The sequence below is a fragment of the Meles meles genome, chromosome 10 (assembly GCF_922984935.1).
Source record: "Meles meles chromosome 10, mMelMel3.1 paternal haplotype, whole genome shotgun sequence".
NCBI classification, from domain to species: Eukaryota; Metazoa; Chordata; class Mammalia; order Carnivora; family Mustelidae; genus Meles; species Meles meles.
Genome location: NC_060075.1, coordinates 66929724 through 66943028, shown reverse-complemented (window position 1 = coordinate 66943028; position 13305 = coordinate 66929724). Strand labels below are relative to the sequence as shown.

Sequence of the window (13305 nt, the reverse complement as noted above, 5' to 3'; positions counted from 1 at the left end):
ATGCTATGGTGGCATCGTTTTGCAAATAGACAGGTATCAGATCAACATGTTCGATACCTTTAAACTTCCACAAAACTGTATGTCAAAATTATATCTCAGTAGAGCTAGAAAGTAAAATAAACGTTGAGTGACTATGAGGAATATATAGTAAGATATTCAATGCTAGTAAGTTGCTAATGCTAAATACTTTGATTTTCCTCACTACCAAAAGATTTACAATTTTGAAGTGTTTAATAATAAGGTAGGTGCATTTTGTTTATATAAGAAGGGAACTTGGAAACTAGTGTGGTCTCTGTATTAATATTGGCTTCGACTTTCAATTGGCATGTGAAATACTGGTTTTTTGCTTTATAAAAAGTGTTTAAAGAAGAAGATATTCTTGGTGTACAAAGGTACAATCTGAAATAATGTGGAGAAATTTAGTCTATATCTTTACCAGAACACTATTTAAATTGTACAAGTGAAGCATTTATAGCCTATTCTGGCAATAAATTTAGTTGACATATTAGTTTCAGTTGGACAACATAGTGATTCAACATTTATATGCATTATGAAATGATTACCACCACAAGTCTGTCACCAAGCATAGTTATTACGATATTATTAACTGTATTCCCTATGCTGTACTTTACATCCCTGTGACTTACTTATTGTATAACTGGAAGTCTGTAACTCTTATTTTCAATAGTTTTAATCCTAGGAACTTGGAAGAGTAAATCTTCGCAGTGAAATATTATCTCTTCTTGAAACCTATGAGGAAGAAATGATTTATTAGTATCCAAAAATTAAAATAAGAAGTATTTAAAAACTGGTATTCACTTTTGTTCTCATCTTATTTCTCCTCCCCTCTCCCCAAAACAGATTGCCAAACTGAGGCAGCAACTACAACGTAGTAAACAGAGTAGTCGGCACAGTAAGGAGAAAGATCGTCAGTCACCTCTTCATGGCAACCATATAACAATCAATCACACTCAGGTAGGCTAATTTCTTGTCCACATTTGAAAAATTCCTTTTAAAGGGTTCATTTTAAAGGGGAAATCCATTATTTTAGGATTAAAAAATTAATAATATAAATCCCTAGCCCTACTAAACTGTTGCATGAAGTTTTTTTGCCCCTCCATATATACAGTTTTCTTTTAATAATAGACATAACAGAGTGTAGTCGACTCAAGGATGACTGAAACTAAAATCCTAGCTTGTTCACTTATTATGAACTATGGGCGTTATCTCATTTAATCTTCCCAATAGTACGTTAAGCCATCTATATCTCTTTATATATATTTACCCCTAGTTTATGTAGGAAGATACTGAGGATTAGAGGTCTGCTGAGGGTCTCCCCCCACCCCATCCTCCCAGGAACGTGTACTTCCAATAGAATAAGTTTGGGAAATGCTGTTCTAGACCAGATTCACTCAAAATATTGTTATCAATTTTAGTAAATCAAATACAGTAGTATAGAAAAAGAAACCCAAGTAGTGAATCAAAGCAGATCTAATCAGGGTGTTTCAGAAACACAAGGATGATTCAGCATTAAGAAAGGTGTTAGTTTTATTAATTGCATCAGAAGGTCAAAGTAGATGCTGAACAACACTTGATTAAAAACTCAGTATTCCTATGTGACAAAATCTTAGTAACTAAAAATAGACACTTCTATTGCAAGTGTAGTGAGATCCTAACAATAAAATATTGGAAGCATTTCTGTTAAAATAAAAATCAAGTCATAGGGGCGCCTGGGTGGCTCAGTGGTTTAAGCCGCTGCCTTCAGCTCAGGTCATGATCTCAGGGTCCTGGGATCGAGTCCCGCATCGGGCTCTCTGCTCGGCAGGGAGCCTGCTTCCCTCTCACTCTCTCTGCCTGCCTCTGTGCCTACTTGTGATCTCTCTCTGTCAAATAAAGAAATAAAATCTTTAAAAAAAAAAAAAATCAAGTCATAGATGCCCGAAATTATTGATATTATTTGCTGGTGGTTTAGAAGCTCTGGGCAGAGCAGTAAGAAAAAGAAATAGTTTTCGTTATCTGTATATGATATGATTATATTTAGAAAATCAAAGTGAATGAACTAAACCATTGAAACCAACAGGAGAGCTAATACCAAGTGTTGGTGAGGATGTGGACCGACTAGAACAGACATATATTGCTAATGGGAACACAAAATGGTACCACCACTTTGGAAAACAGTTTGGCATTTTTCTTAAAAAGTTAAATACTCATATACTGATCATAGAGCCCCCAAATTCCACTCTTTGTTATCTAGCTGCAAGAAATAAAAACATACGTCCATACTAAGACTTTGACATCAGTGTTCATGAAGGCATTATTTATAAGAGTCAGAAAATGGCAATAAGTATTAACTGGTGAATGGGTAAAACATTTCATAACATCCATGCAGTACCGCTCAATAGTAGAAAGGAAGGAACTGCCGATACAAGAACATGGTTGAATCTCAAACATCATGCTAAGTGAAAGAAGTCAGAAGCAGAAGACTACATACTGTATGATTTGTTATGTTAAAATCTGGAAAAGACAATATTATAGAGACAAAGTAAGATTTCTTTTCTTAATCTGGTAGAAATAATATATTATTTTTACTCTGTTTATTTCAAGTGCCTTTTCTATAAAAGCCCAATGCATTATAGATGATCTATTGACTTTGTGACTTAACAAAAAAGACTTAGGCAAATGTTCTTCATTTACATTGAATTTTTGACATTGTGGTTATGTGTAAAAATAATTATCTGCCAGACATACTGAAATATTCAAAGTAGGTGAAGGATGAAGTCTAGAATGTGCCTTAAAATAATCAAGAACAAGGGCACCTGGGTGGCTCAGTGTGTTAAAGCCTGTGCCTTCGGCTCAGGTTATGATCCCAGGGTCCTGGGATTGAGCCCTGCATCGGGCTCTCTGCTCTGCAGGGAGCCTGCTTCCTCCTCTCTCTCTGCCTACTTGTGATCTCTGTCTGTCAAATAAATAAATAAAATCTTTAATAAAAAGTAAAATAATCAAGAATGAAGAAAAATGGATATTTAGATGAAGCAAGATTGGCAGATGTTGGTAATTTTTGAAGCTGGATGATGTGCATCTGAGGGGTCATTATGGTATGGCATTTAATTATGCTTATGATTATAATTTTTCATAACAGAAAGAAAAAACTGAGAACATAGTGAGATGATTAGATAAAATATAAACTTAAAAATCGGTAGTTTTCTCTTATGTGAATGAAGGTAAACCACTGTACTCCCTACATAGAATACTTCTGACACCAAATGTGTGGGAGGTTTTCCCATACCATTTGCCAAGTCTCCAGATACTAACTGAGTGTCTTATAATTCAATTATATCACTAAATACTTGGAGTTGGCACAGACCCCACAGTTTAAGGGCTCAGTCCCACAAGACTGCTCACCCCCCCTTAAGATGCCAGTGACAAGTCCCAGATTGTCATCTATACTTCTGACCATCTGGCTATAAGGAAGGAATTCCCAACAACCACTTTAGGTTCAATAATTTGCTAGAATGGCTCACAGAACTCAGGAAATCACTTATGTGTACTGCTTTACTGTAAGGGATATAATAAAGGATGCAGACAAAACAGTTCGTTAAAGAGGGTACATAGGGCAAGGTCTGAAGAGGTCCCAAGTTCAGGGGCTTCTACCTCCATGGAGCTGGGGTGTGCCACCCTTTTGGCATGTGGATATGTGTTCACCCACCTGGAAGTTCTCTGAACCCATAGTTTAGAGACTTTTGTGAAGGTTTGATCACGTCACATGATCCATTATTAACTCCATCTCCAGTCCCTCTGTCCTCGCTAGAGGATGATGTGTGGGCCAGGAAGTTCCAAGCTTAAAATCAAGCTTGAGCTTTCTGTTGACTAGCTCCTATCCTGAAGCTACCCAGGAGCCTGTCAAGAGTCACTTCATTAGAAAAGAAGACTCTTATTTCTATCACCCAGGAAATTCCAAGGCATTTAGGAGTTCTGTGTCCTGTCCCAGGGTCAGAAACCAAATATTGGAATCAAAGATGCCCCTAGCATACTTATCACTCAGGAAATTACAAGAATTTTAGGAAATGTGTGTCAAGAACCAGGACAGACACCAAATGTATGTTACTTGTTTGGTTACAATTCTCAATAACATGTTAGTATATATAAGAAAAATATACAATGCCTAGAATTTGACATGAAAGAAATATGCAAATCATAAGACTTTATTGAGTATATGGGGTGCCTAGGTGACTCAGTCATTAAGCCTCTGCCTTTGGCTCAGGTTATGACCCGAGGGTCCTGGATTGAGCCCAGCATCCGGCTCCCTGCTTGGCGGGAAGCCTGCTTCTCCCTCCCCCACTCCCCCTGCTTGTATTCCCTCTCTTGCTGTGTTTCTCTCTGTCAAATAAATAAACAAATAAAATCTTAAAAAAAAAAAAAAAGACTTTATCGAGTATATGAAATAGAAAACCAAGACCTAAATGAGAAATCTCAACACATTTATGCATGGGAAGAGAAGACTCAATGTTTTTCAAATAGCAGTTTACCTGAAACTAATGTGCAGGTTGAGTTCCAAAGGAAATTCAAAAGGATTTGTTTTGTTACTTGAAAAGTTGTTCTCAAAGGTCATATGGAGGGCGCCTGGGTGGCTCAGTGGGTTAAGCCGCTGCCTTCGGCTCAGGTCATGATCTCAGGGTCTTGGGATCGAGTCCCGCATCGGGCTCTCTGCTCAACAGGGAGCCTGCTTCCCTCTCTCTCTCTCTGCCTGCCTCTCTGCCTACTTGTGATCTCTCTCTGTCAAATAAATAAGTAAAATCTTAAAAAAAAAAAAAGGTCATATGGAAAACTGATACCAATTAATAGAAAATTTGGAAAGGCTTTTCCTATAAGATACCAACATGTATTATAGAATAGCAATTAAAGTGAAGCTCTGTATAGGGATTATCTGTTAAGAAGGAAGTGAAATCAGAACCAAATCAAATATAGAAATCCATAAGGAAATCAAATATAGAATCATAAATGTTGGCAGTTTGAATACTGGGTGGCAAAAAACATACCACCTCACACCATACACAAAAATAAATCATGATAGGTTAAATATTAAATATGAAAAGCCATAAAAGTACTGAAAGATATCTGGTACTAAAGTAGCACATGTGTGACAAAGAGTTACAACTTCAATATGAAAACCTCTCGTGCATCAGTAACAAAGGACATTAGCAAGCAGTGGTTCACAGATGGCAGAAGCACAGCGCTGAATATAGGAAATATCATTCATGTGTTAATCAGTGATTAGCGGTCCACCTCATTGTGAATTATACATATCAACTTTAATCATTCAGAGTAAGAGACCATGTATTATTTTTATTTTTACCTTGTTCATCTTTGTTTTTCATACTTCCTTTCTGTGATAGAAGTTCCTGGAGCATCGAAAGGCTTGCCTTGCTCTTAACTCCGGAGAACAAACAGATGGTTACCAGAGGGGAGGTGTGTGGGGGGTTGGCTGCAACAGGTGATGGGGATGAGGAGTACACTTACCATGATGAGCATTTTGGTACCCCCTGTGACAGCTGCGAGAGGTGGTTAATTCTTGAGAACTCCTCCAAAAGACTTTTGAAAAAACAACCTTACAGTTGCTAAGTGAATGTTACTGAACTGAACATGATATGTTGTTGCCACACTATTTAATAATCCATAAGGTTTTCTTAAATGGTTGACAAAGTGGAAATGAAAAATACTAGAAGGTAATTGTAATAGTGAAGGAAACGAATCTTCTAAACACACACACAGAGCTGTCCAGTAAAGCCACATGATACACATAACTGATGTGATTTCATCTATGCTTTTTCAGTAAAAATAGCAAAGGGAAAAATAAAACAGCGCAGAAGAGTCCGTCTGCTCTCCTACCGAAATAGTGTATACTTATACCATTATATCTCTATACTTCAACGTAAAGGATTATTTGATTGTAGCCTTTTTACCTTCCTTTAGGATCTGAATTTCTGTATGTGAATCTGAATTTATAAATTGTATTTGAAATGTTGAAATAACTCTCCTTACTTGAGTTGCCATTTCCAGATTTACCATGCTTTTCAGTTCTTGATTTCTTGGGGTTTTTTGACCACAAGTAATTTGACACTACCTTATCTTATGTTTTGTAGGCTGCTGGATCAAGATCAGTCCCTATGCCGCTGTCAAATATAGCAGTGCCAAAATCTTCTGTTTCACGTGTGCCCTGCAATGTAGAAGGGATAAGTCCTGAATTAGAAAAGGTATTCATTAAAGAAAATAATGGGAAGGAGGAAGTGTCCAAGGTAAGGTTCCGTAGGATGTTGGAATCCTTCTTTTTTCCTTGAATATTCAGAACTGTCTTTAAAGTCCTTTTTTTGGTAACAGCTTTGTTAGCTATAATTCATGTACCATGCAATTTACCCATGTAAAATGTACAACTCAGTGGTCTGTTTTTTTTTTAGTATATTCCCAGTTGTGCAACCATCACCACAATCAATTTTACAGCATTTTCATCACCCCAGAAAGAAACTCTGTATCTTTTAGCAATCATCCCTCATTTCCTTCCAGTGCCCCCAGCTGTAGGCAGCTACTAATCTCCTTTCTTGATCTACAGCTTTGCCATTTCTAGACTTTTCACATAAATGGAATCATGCAATACATGGCCTTTTGTAACTGACTGTTTTCATTTAGCATAATGTTTTTAAGGTTCAGCCATGTTGTAAGACTTATCAGTACTTCATTCCTTTTTACCGTCAAATACTCAGTTGTGTGGATTTTGTTTAGCTAGTCATCAATTGGGGAACATGATCTTGTTCCCACTTTTTGGCTATCATGAATAATGCTGCTATGAAATTCATATACAAGATTTCATGTGAACATGTTTTCATTTCTCTTGAGTATATACCTAGTTGTGGAATGGGTGGTTTGGTAGCTGTTTGTTTAACCTTTTGAGAAACTGCCAGACTCTTTTCCAGAGTGTCTGCACTACACCATTTACTTGAATGAAGATTCCAGTTTCTCCATCTTCACCCATACTTGTATTTCTGCCATTTTAATTGTAGCCATCCTAGTGGGTGTGGATGTGGGCGTCTTCTCAGGTTGTGGCTCTGAGTTTCCTGAAATCTAATAATATTAAGCATCTTTTATGTGCTATTGGCCATTTGTATCTCTTCTTTGGAAATTAGATCATTTGCCCTATTTTAAAACTGGATTATCTGTCTTTCTATTGTTGAATTATAGAAATTCTTTATGAAGTTTATTCTCTAGATAAAAGTTTTTATTAGGTGTATGATTTGAAAATCTCTCCCATTCTGTGGGTTGTCTTTCATTCTTTACTCTTGATGGTGTCCTTTGAAACAAATACTTTGTCAGTTTTGACAAAGTTTGATATATTGTTTTTCTTCGTTTTTTTAAAAGATTTTATTTATTTATTTGAAAGAGCAAGTGTGCACAGGCAGGGGAGGGGCTAAGGGAGAGGGAGAAGCGGACTCCCCGCTGAGCAGGGAGCCCTATGTGGGCTGCATCCAAGGACCTGGAGATCATGATCTGAGCCAAAGGCAGAGGCTTAACCGGCTGAGCCAGCCAGGACCCCTATTGTTTTTCTTTTGTTGTTTGTATATTTGATGTCATATTTAAGAAACCATTGCCTAATCTAGGGTCACAATGATACTTGTGTTTTCTTCTAAGAGTTTTTTAGTTTAACCTCCCTTTATGGTTAGGTCATTGAGCCATTTTGGATTTTACAAAAATGCTTTATAAATTACCTCTGTCCCAGAAAAGAAATCTGGACACTACTGTGTGTGAACCTGTATTTGACCACATCTTAAATGTGTACTCAACAAAAGAAAACATCAAATAGCCTTTGACTTAACCACCCCTCTGATTTTTTTTTTTTTTAACCAAAATAATTATTTATGTCAAATGTGTATCTTTCCTTTAAGTAATGTGCAGGTTTTAAAACTGATTTAATTTCAAAATCTAAACAGTTCAATTTTATATATTTTTTCAATTTTATATTTATAAAATTAAAAAGTAAGATTTCCTTTCAACTCTCTGTATTGCCTAGCAGATATGAGCATTGTGAGGAGTATCTTGTATATCTTTCCCCATATGTGTGTGTATTCTAATATCTAGTGAATCATTGTATGAATGTACCATAACTTAGAAGTCCCCTGTTGATGGGCATTCGCATTGTTTTCAGTTTTTGTCATCACAAGCAGTGCTACATGTAGAAAACACTTAATCTTAAAGACAATTTTCTGGCAGTGAAATTGCTGGGTCAGAGCATTTGTACGTTTTAAATTTTGATGAATATTGCTAAAATTATCCTCCCCAAAAGTTGTTCATATCTTTATGGCTGCAGCAGTACGGAGAGTCCGCTGTGACAGAAACTCTGATGCCATGTAATCAGCATGACATCAGAAGCAGTAAACTGTCGGTCCTTTATTTGTAAGGACACTGGAATAATGAGCTCTAAGGTCTTTTTGGGTCCAAAATATGGGTTTCTGTGCTTATAGTTTCATTTCCGTTTCTTATTTTTACCACTCAGAATAGTGCTTTAGAAGAACGAAGTCAAATTAGGAGTAGTCCTACATAGGTGGATACCAAAATAGTAGAATTGTTTTAAGTTATATTAACATCCTTTATGGAATAGTAATAGAATCAATCTCCTTTTTGGAAACTTTGGGTAATCCGTAGAGGAAATGGAAAACATGGTTCTGTTCTGATGTCTAAAAAATTAAAATAAAGAATGACCAGAAAAATCTATACCTGCGAGAATGCAGTTTTACTTTTCTTACTAGCGAGTCAGAGTAACTTCTTGCAGTTTGATCACTTCGTTCAGCGCATGTTTGTTGGATGTCTGCCATGTGCCAGACACTATGGTAGGTGTTGGGGACAGTGTTGGAAAAAGCCCCTCCCCGGAGGTGTATTACAGAAGGGCTAATCTATAGATGCATACTGAAAGTTATGGAATTGGTAAAACAGCTTATCCTTAGGAGTTGGAAGTAAATTTTTGTTTTGGTGGAGACAATGTGTAGAAATCAGGACACAAGACTGGTGTCTTTAATCTCTGAAAAATCATCTGTGGTGAGATGGTTGTGGAAAGTGAAAACCAAGGCCCTGCTGTGTGCCTCTGTAGACATCACACATGTGATGGTTGTTTCTCTTCCAGCCCTTGGAGATCCCGGACGGTCGAAGAGCCCCACTCCCTGCTCACTACCGGAGCAGCAGCACTCGCAGCATCGACACTCAAACCCCCTCTGTGCAGGAGCGCAGCAGTAGCTGTAGCAGCCATTCGCCCTGTGTCTCCCCTTTTTGTCCCCCCGAGTCCCAGGATGGGAGCCCTTGCTCAACAGAAGATTTACTCTATGATCGTGATAAAGGTGAGAAGGAAATCATCCACTTAGATAGAGGGTTCGTTGTAGGGCCTTGCTCATTATACTTTCTTTGTCTTAGACCATTACATCCCTTTATTTTCTTTTGTGGAATGGTGGGTTTGTGAAGGATTGGTCAATCTAGGTTCGTTCATTGGTTTCCCGTACCCCCTTCTTTGTGACTCTCACAAACATCTTCCATAAATGTGTCAGAGAAGCACAGCGCATGGTTCTAACAGCTGATGAAAGCTCTCAAATAGAGTGCATACAGCTTTACATCCTAGAACACACAGGGTTTTCCTTGGTATTGTCCGAGCTAATGATGATTATGGTGGAGTTTATACTGCACATGCCTAAAGGTCAATTTTATAATCAGATTGACTGAGGAGGAAGTAATTTCTAGATAATCGGTTGGAAGGATGATATATTTTTAACAAAGTAGGTAAAGTTTGATAAGTACCTACCAGATGTCAGAGGTTGTTATGGTATGTAAAAGAATTATTAACTAAAACCGATAAGAGGGTGGCACCTCTGGGACTTTTGTTACTTTTCGGCCTCAGCTGTCTCCCTTGACTCTCCTGTCCCTGTGTCAGGCACCTGGCCACCACTTACTCGCTTTCTGTTTCTGGCCCCCTTGGACCCAGACCCAGATGGCAGCAAAGATTGCCCAGCTTCCCCCTCCCTAGTTACTTCCAAAGAAACACTGAACTTAGCACACATTTACTGCTTCTCACCACAGAGAAATCCACCATAGGCCAGAATTTTAAAACTTAAAAAGGTAAAAGTTATAGAATTTTACAGGATTTTTGTGGCCCTTGTCCTGATTTGACCGTCATTCCCCTTCATTTTTTTTTTTATTTGGAGGTATTATTACATTTAAACTGCCAGATTTTGAGTGCTTAGCCCAGTGAATTTTTACATATGTATGCACTCATGAAACTACTACCTAGATGAAGATACAGAACATTTTTAGCATCCCAGAAGGTTCCCTCGGGCCCCCTTCCCCTCTCCATCTGGAAGTAACCACTGTTCTGATTTCCATCGCCATAATTTAATTTTTCCATGTACTGTATTTTACAGAAATGGAATGGTGCATGTGTATTCTTGTGTCTGGCTTCTTTCACTCATCATTATGCCTAACTCTCTGCTGAGATGTTAAATAGCAGTTACTTTGGACTTTGGCTTCTGCTTTTCTTTCTGTGGTTGGATCTCCGTAGCTCTCTACTTGCTTTTCACCCTTTCATGATTGACAAGCCTTGTGCCCTTCTGACGGCATACCGTAGGCATCTCTTTGCTTCAAGTGGGAAGTCTTGATATTTCATAGAATGTCAGGCGAGGGAACTTTGATTTCACTGAGGCATCATCCTACTGGCACAAACACCTTTAGTCATTTCCTCATAACATAAACTCTGGATGTTTCACAGTTAAACAAGAAAACACTTTGCTTCTAATAGGATTATGAAGGTAATTGGAAATATTTAGAGAATAGTAATTTGTTTTAGGCTACATGAGTGGTAAGTGGCAAGAGAGGTCTGTCTTGATTCCAAAACCTGTATTCTGTGTTTGTTATATCTGTAGAAAGGATAAGTGCAGTCCAGGTTGACCACTCTTGGTGATTTTTTAGTCCATGTATTTGGGGAAAATAAAAATAGCAGTAATAATAAGGCTAGGCAATTAATTTCTGGAGTTTTGTTTTCTTTCTAAGTTTAATATTGTGCATAATTGAGAGACACTGAACCAAAAATGAAGTGTATTAGGAAGATGATGAGTGAGTTCTACTCTGGTTAACTGTTTGAGAGATTGCGTTCAGGACATCTATGTGCTGATACTCAGTGAGGCAGATAAATACATGGTTTCTGCATTTCAGAAAAGGTACTCACTTAGATCCAAGTTTAGAACAGTCTATGTTTTTACATAGAACATATGCAAGTTTAAGGAGTACAGTAATGATTTGATACATGTATATATATTTGCAAAATGTTTACCACAATAAAGTTAGTTACCATATCCTTCACCTCACATAATTACCATTTTGTTGTTGTTGCTATGGTGAGAACATTAAAGTTTTACTCTCGTAGCAGCTTTGAAGTATGCAATACAGTGTTATTAACTGTAGTCACCATGCTGTACCTTAGATCCCCAGAGCTTATTCATCTTATAACTGAAAGTTTGTACTCTTTGACTGTCGTCTTCCTAGATTCTTGGTTCCTGGCAACCACTGTTCTACTCTCTATGTCTGTAAGTTTTATGTTTTTAAGATTCCACATATAAGTAAGATCATACAGTGTTTTTCTCTGACTTATTTCACTTACCATAATGCCCTGACGGGCCTGTTCCTCTTGTTTGTTTGTTGTTTTTTTTTAATGTAAAATGAGAACATTGTTCCAGATCATCTCTATGACCCAACTTTTTTTTTTTTTTTTTTTTTTATTTATTTGACAGAGAGAGATCACAAGTAGACAGAGAGGCAGGCAGAGAGGCAGGCAGAGAGAGAGGAGGAAGCAGGCTCCCTGCTGAGCAGAGAACCCGATGCGGGACTCGATCCCAGGACCCTGAGATCATGACCTGAGCCGAAGGCAGCGGCTTAGCCCACTGAGCCACCCAGGTGCCCCGCCAACAATTTTTTCCTAATCAAAAAAATAATTCTTGGTAAAGTGGGAGGGTGATAATATCTACCTCAATATCATTATTGGAGTTAATGAGATATTGTAGCAAAGTGCTTATTAGCACACCATTGGTCCATAGTAAACAATAAATTGTGTTGGGTGTGGCTAATTGTAACTTTTTAAAAATCTGCGTAAAAGTTATGGAGCTTTCAATCATTTTAGACATTTTTCTCTATACTACAGGACTATTTCAGCTTGGGAATTAAGACACTAAATTTTTAACATATTGACCATATTTAGCTTTGAGCATTACTTTGTGATTGAGATTAAGATGATGTTACTGTTCCCTGGAAAAATAGGTGACCATATATTACAATGTGCACTTTCTAGTTCTTAAATAAACCAAGTCCCCTCTTTGTGAAGAAAAAATTAAAATAACATCTATCTCTCTTATATATGCATGTATGTCTATACATACACACACTTATGGCCTTTAGGATCAGGAATGGAGGTTTATGTATTCAACTGAGTTTATCCTCCCAGTTTAAGAAACATTTGTTGAACATGGACTATATGTCAGGAACTCCACTAGAGAATGGAGGAGAAATAGAAATGAATAAGATGTGAAATCTGTTTTTAAGGAATTTATGGTCTAATATGGAATAATAGTAACATAAACAAATAATACATCATTATACAAGTATGTTCAGAATACCAGAGGTACTAAGGAGTGACTTTACCCACTTTACCAAGAATTATTTTTTTGGTTAGGAAAAAATTGTTGGGTCATAGAGATGATCTGGACCAATGTTCTCATTTTACATTAAAAAAAAACCCACAATATGGTCAACTTAAACATATATAGTTTCTGAAACCTACATATGTTATGTGATTTAAACTATAGAGATAGTCTCTGACTCGTTATTTCTCTATGTACAGACCGAATTTTGTGTTTTTTTAAAGATACTCATTCTTATAATTTGCATTTTCCAGTAGAGGAAAAAATGGAAGCTATACATTTTGAATAGGTTTGTATTATTAACTATGAAGATAGAATTGATACTGTGATTTTGTAGTCAACTTGAATATACTTGGAGTACCTACATATTCTGCAGTTCCTGTGAAGAAACTTCGTCCGTGATAGAATAGCTGGTTCAGACATTGTTAGGCCCTGGATACGCGTGCTCAAGAGGGGAGGGAGTGGCCGTTGTGAATATGTGTTCTCGTGAGGGATGTGCTAGTGAGCTGATTTGTTTTCTAATACTCATCTGTGATAGACTTAACCTTTTTGTGATTTTGCTAACACTATTTCTTCCTACTCCTAACATGCAATC

At 37.3% G+C, this 13305-nt stretch overlaps 1 protein-coding gene across 1 annotated transcript in view; it reads left to right on the top strand.

Moving 5' to 3' along the window:
- Positions 1–13305, top strand: part of GLCCI1 (glucocorticoid induced 1) — a 103057-nt gene that overhangs the window by 75736 nt on the left and 14016 nt on the right. The window contains exons 5-7 of the mRNA XM_046020256.1: positions 862–975; positions 6141–6293; positions 9164–9374. Of these exons, the coding sequence (XP_045876212.1) occupies positions 862–975; positions 6141–6293; positions 9164–9374 (478 nt within the window). The remainder of the gene's footprint in view (positions 1–861; positions 976–6140; positions 6294–9163; positions 9375–13305) is intronic.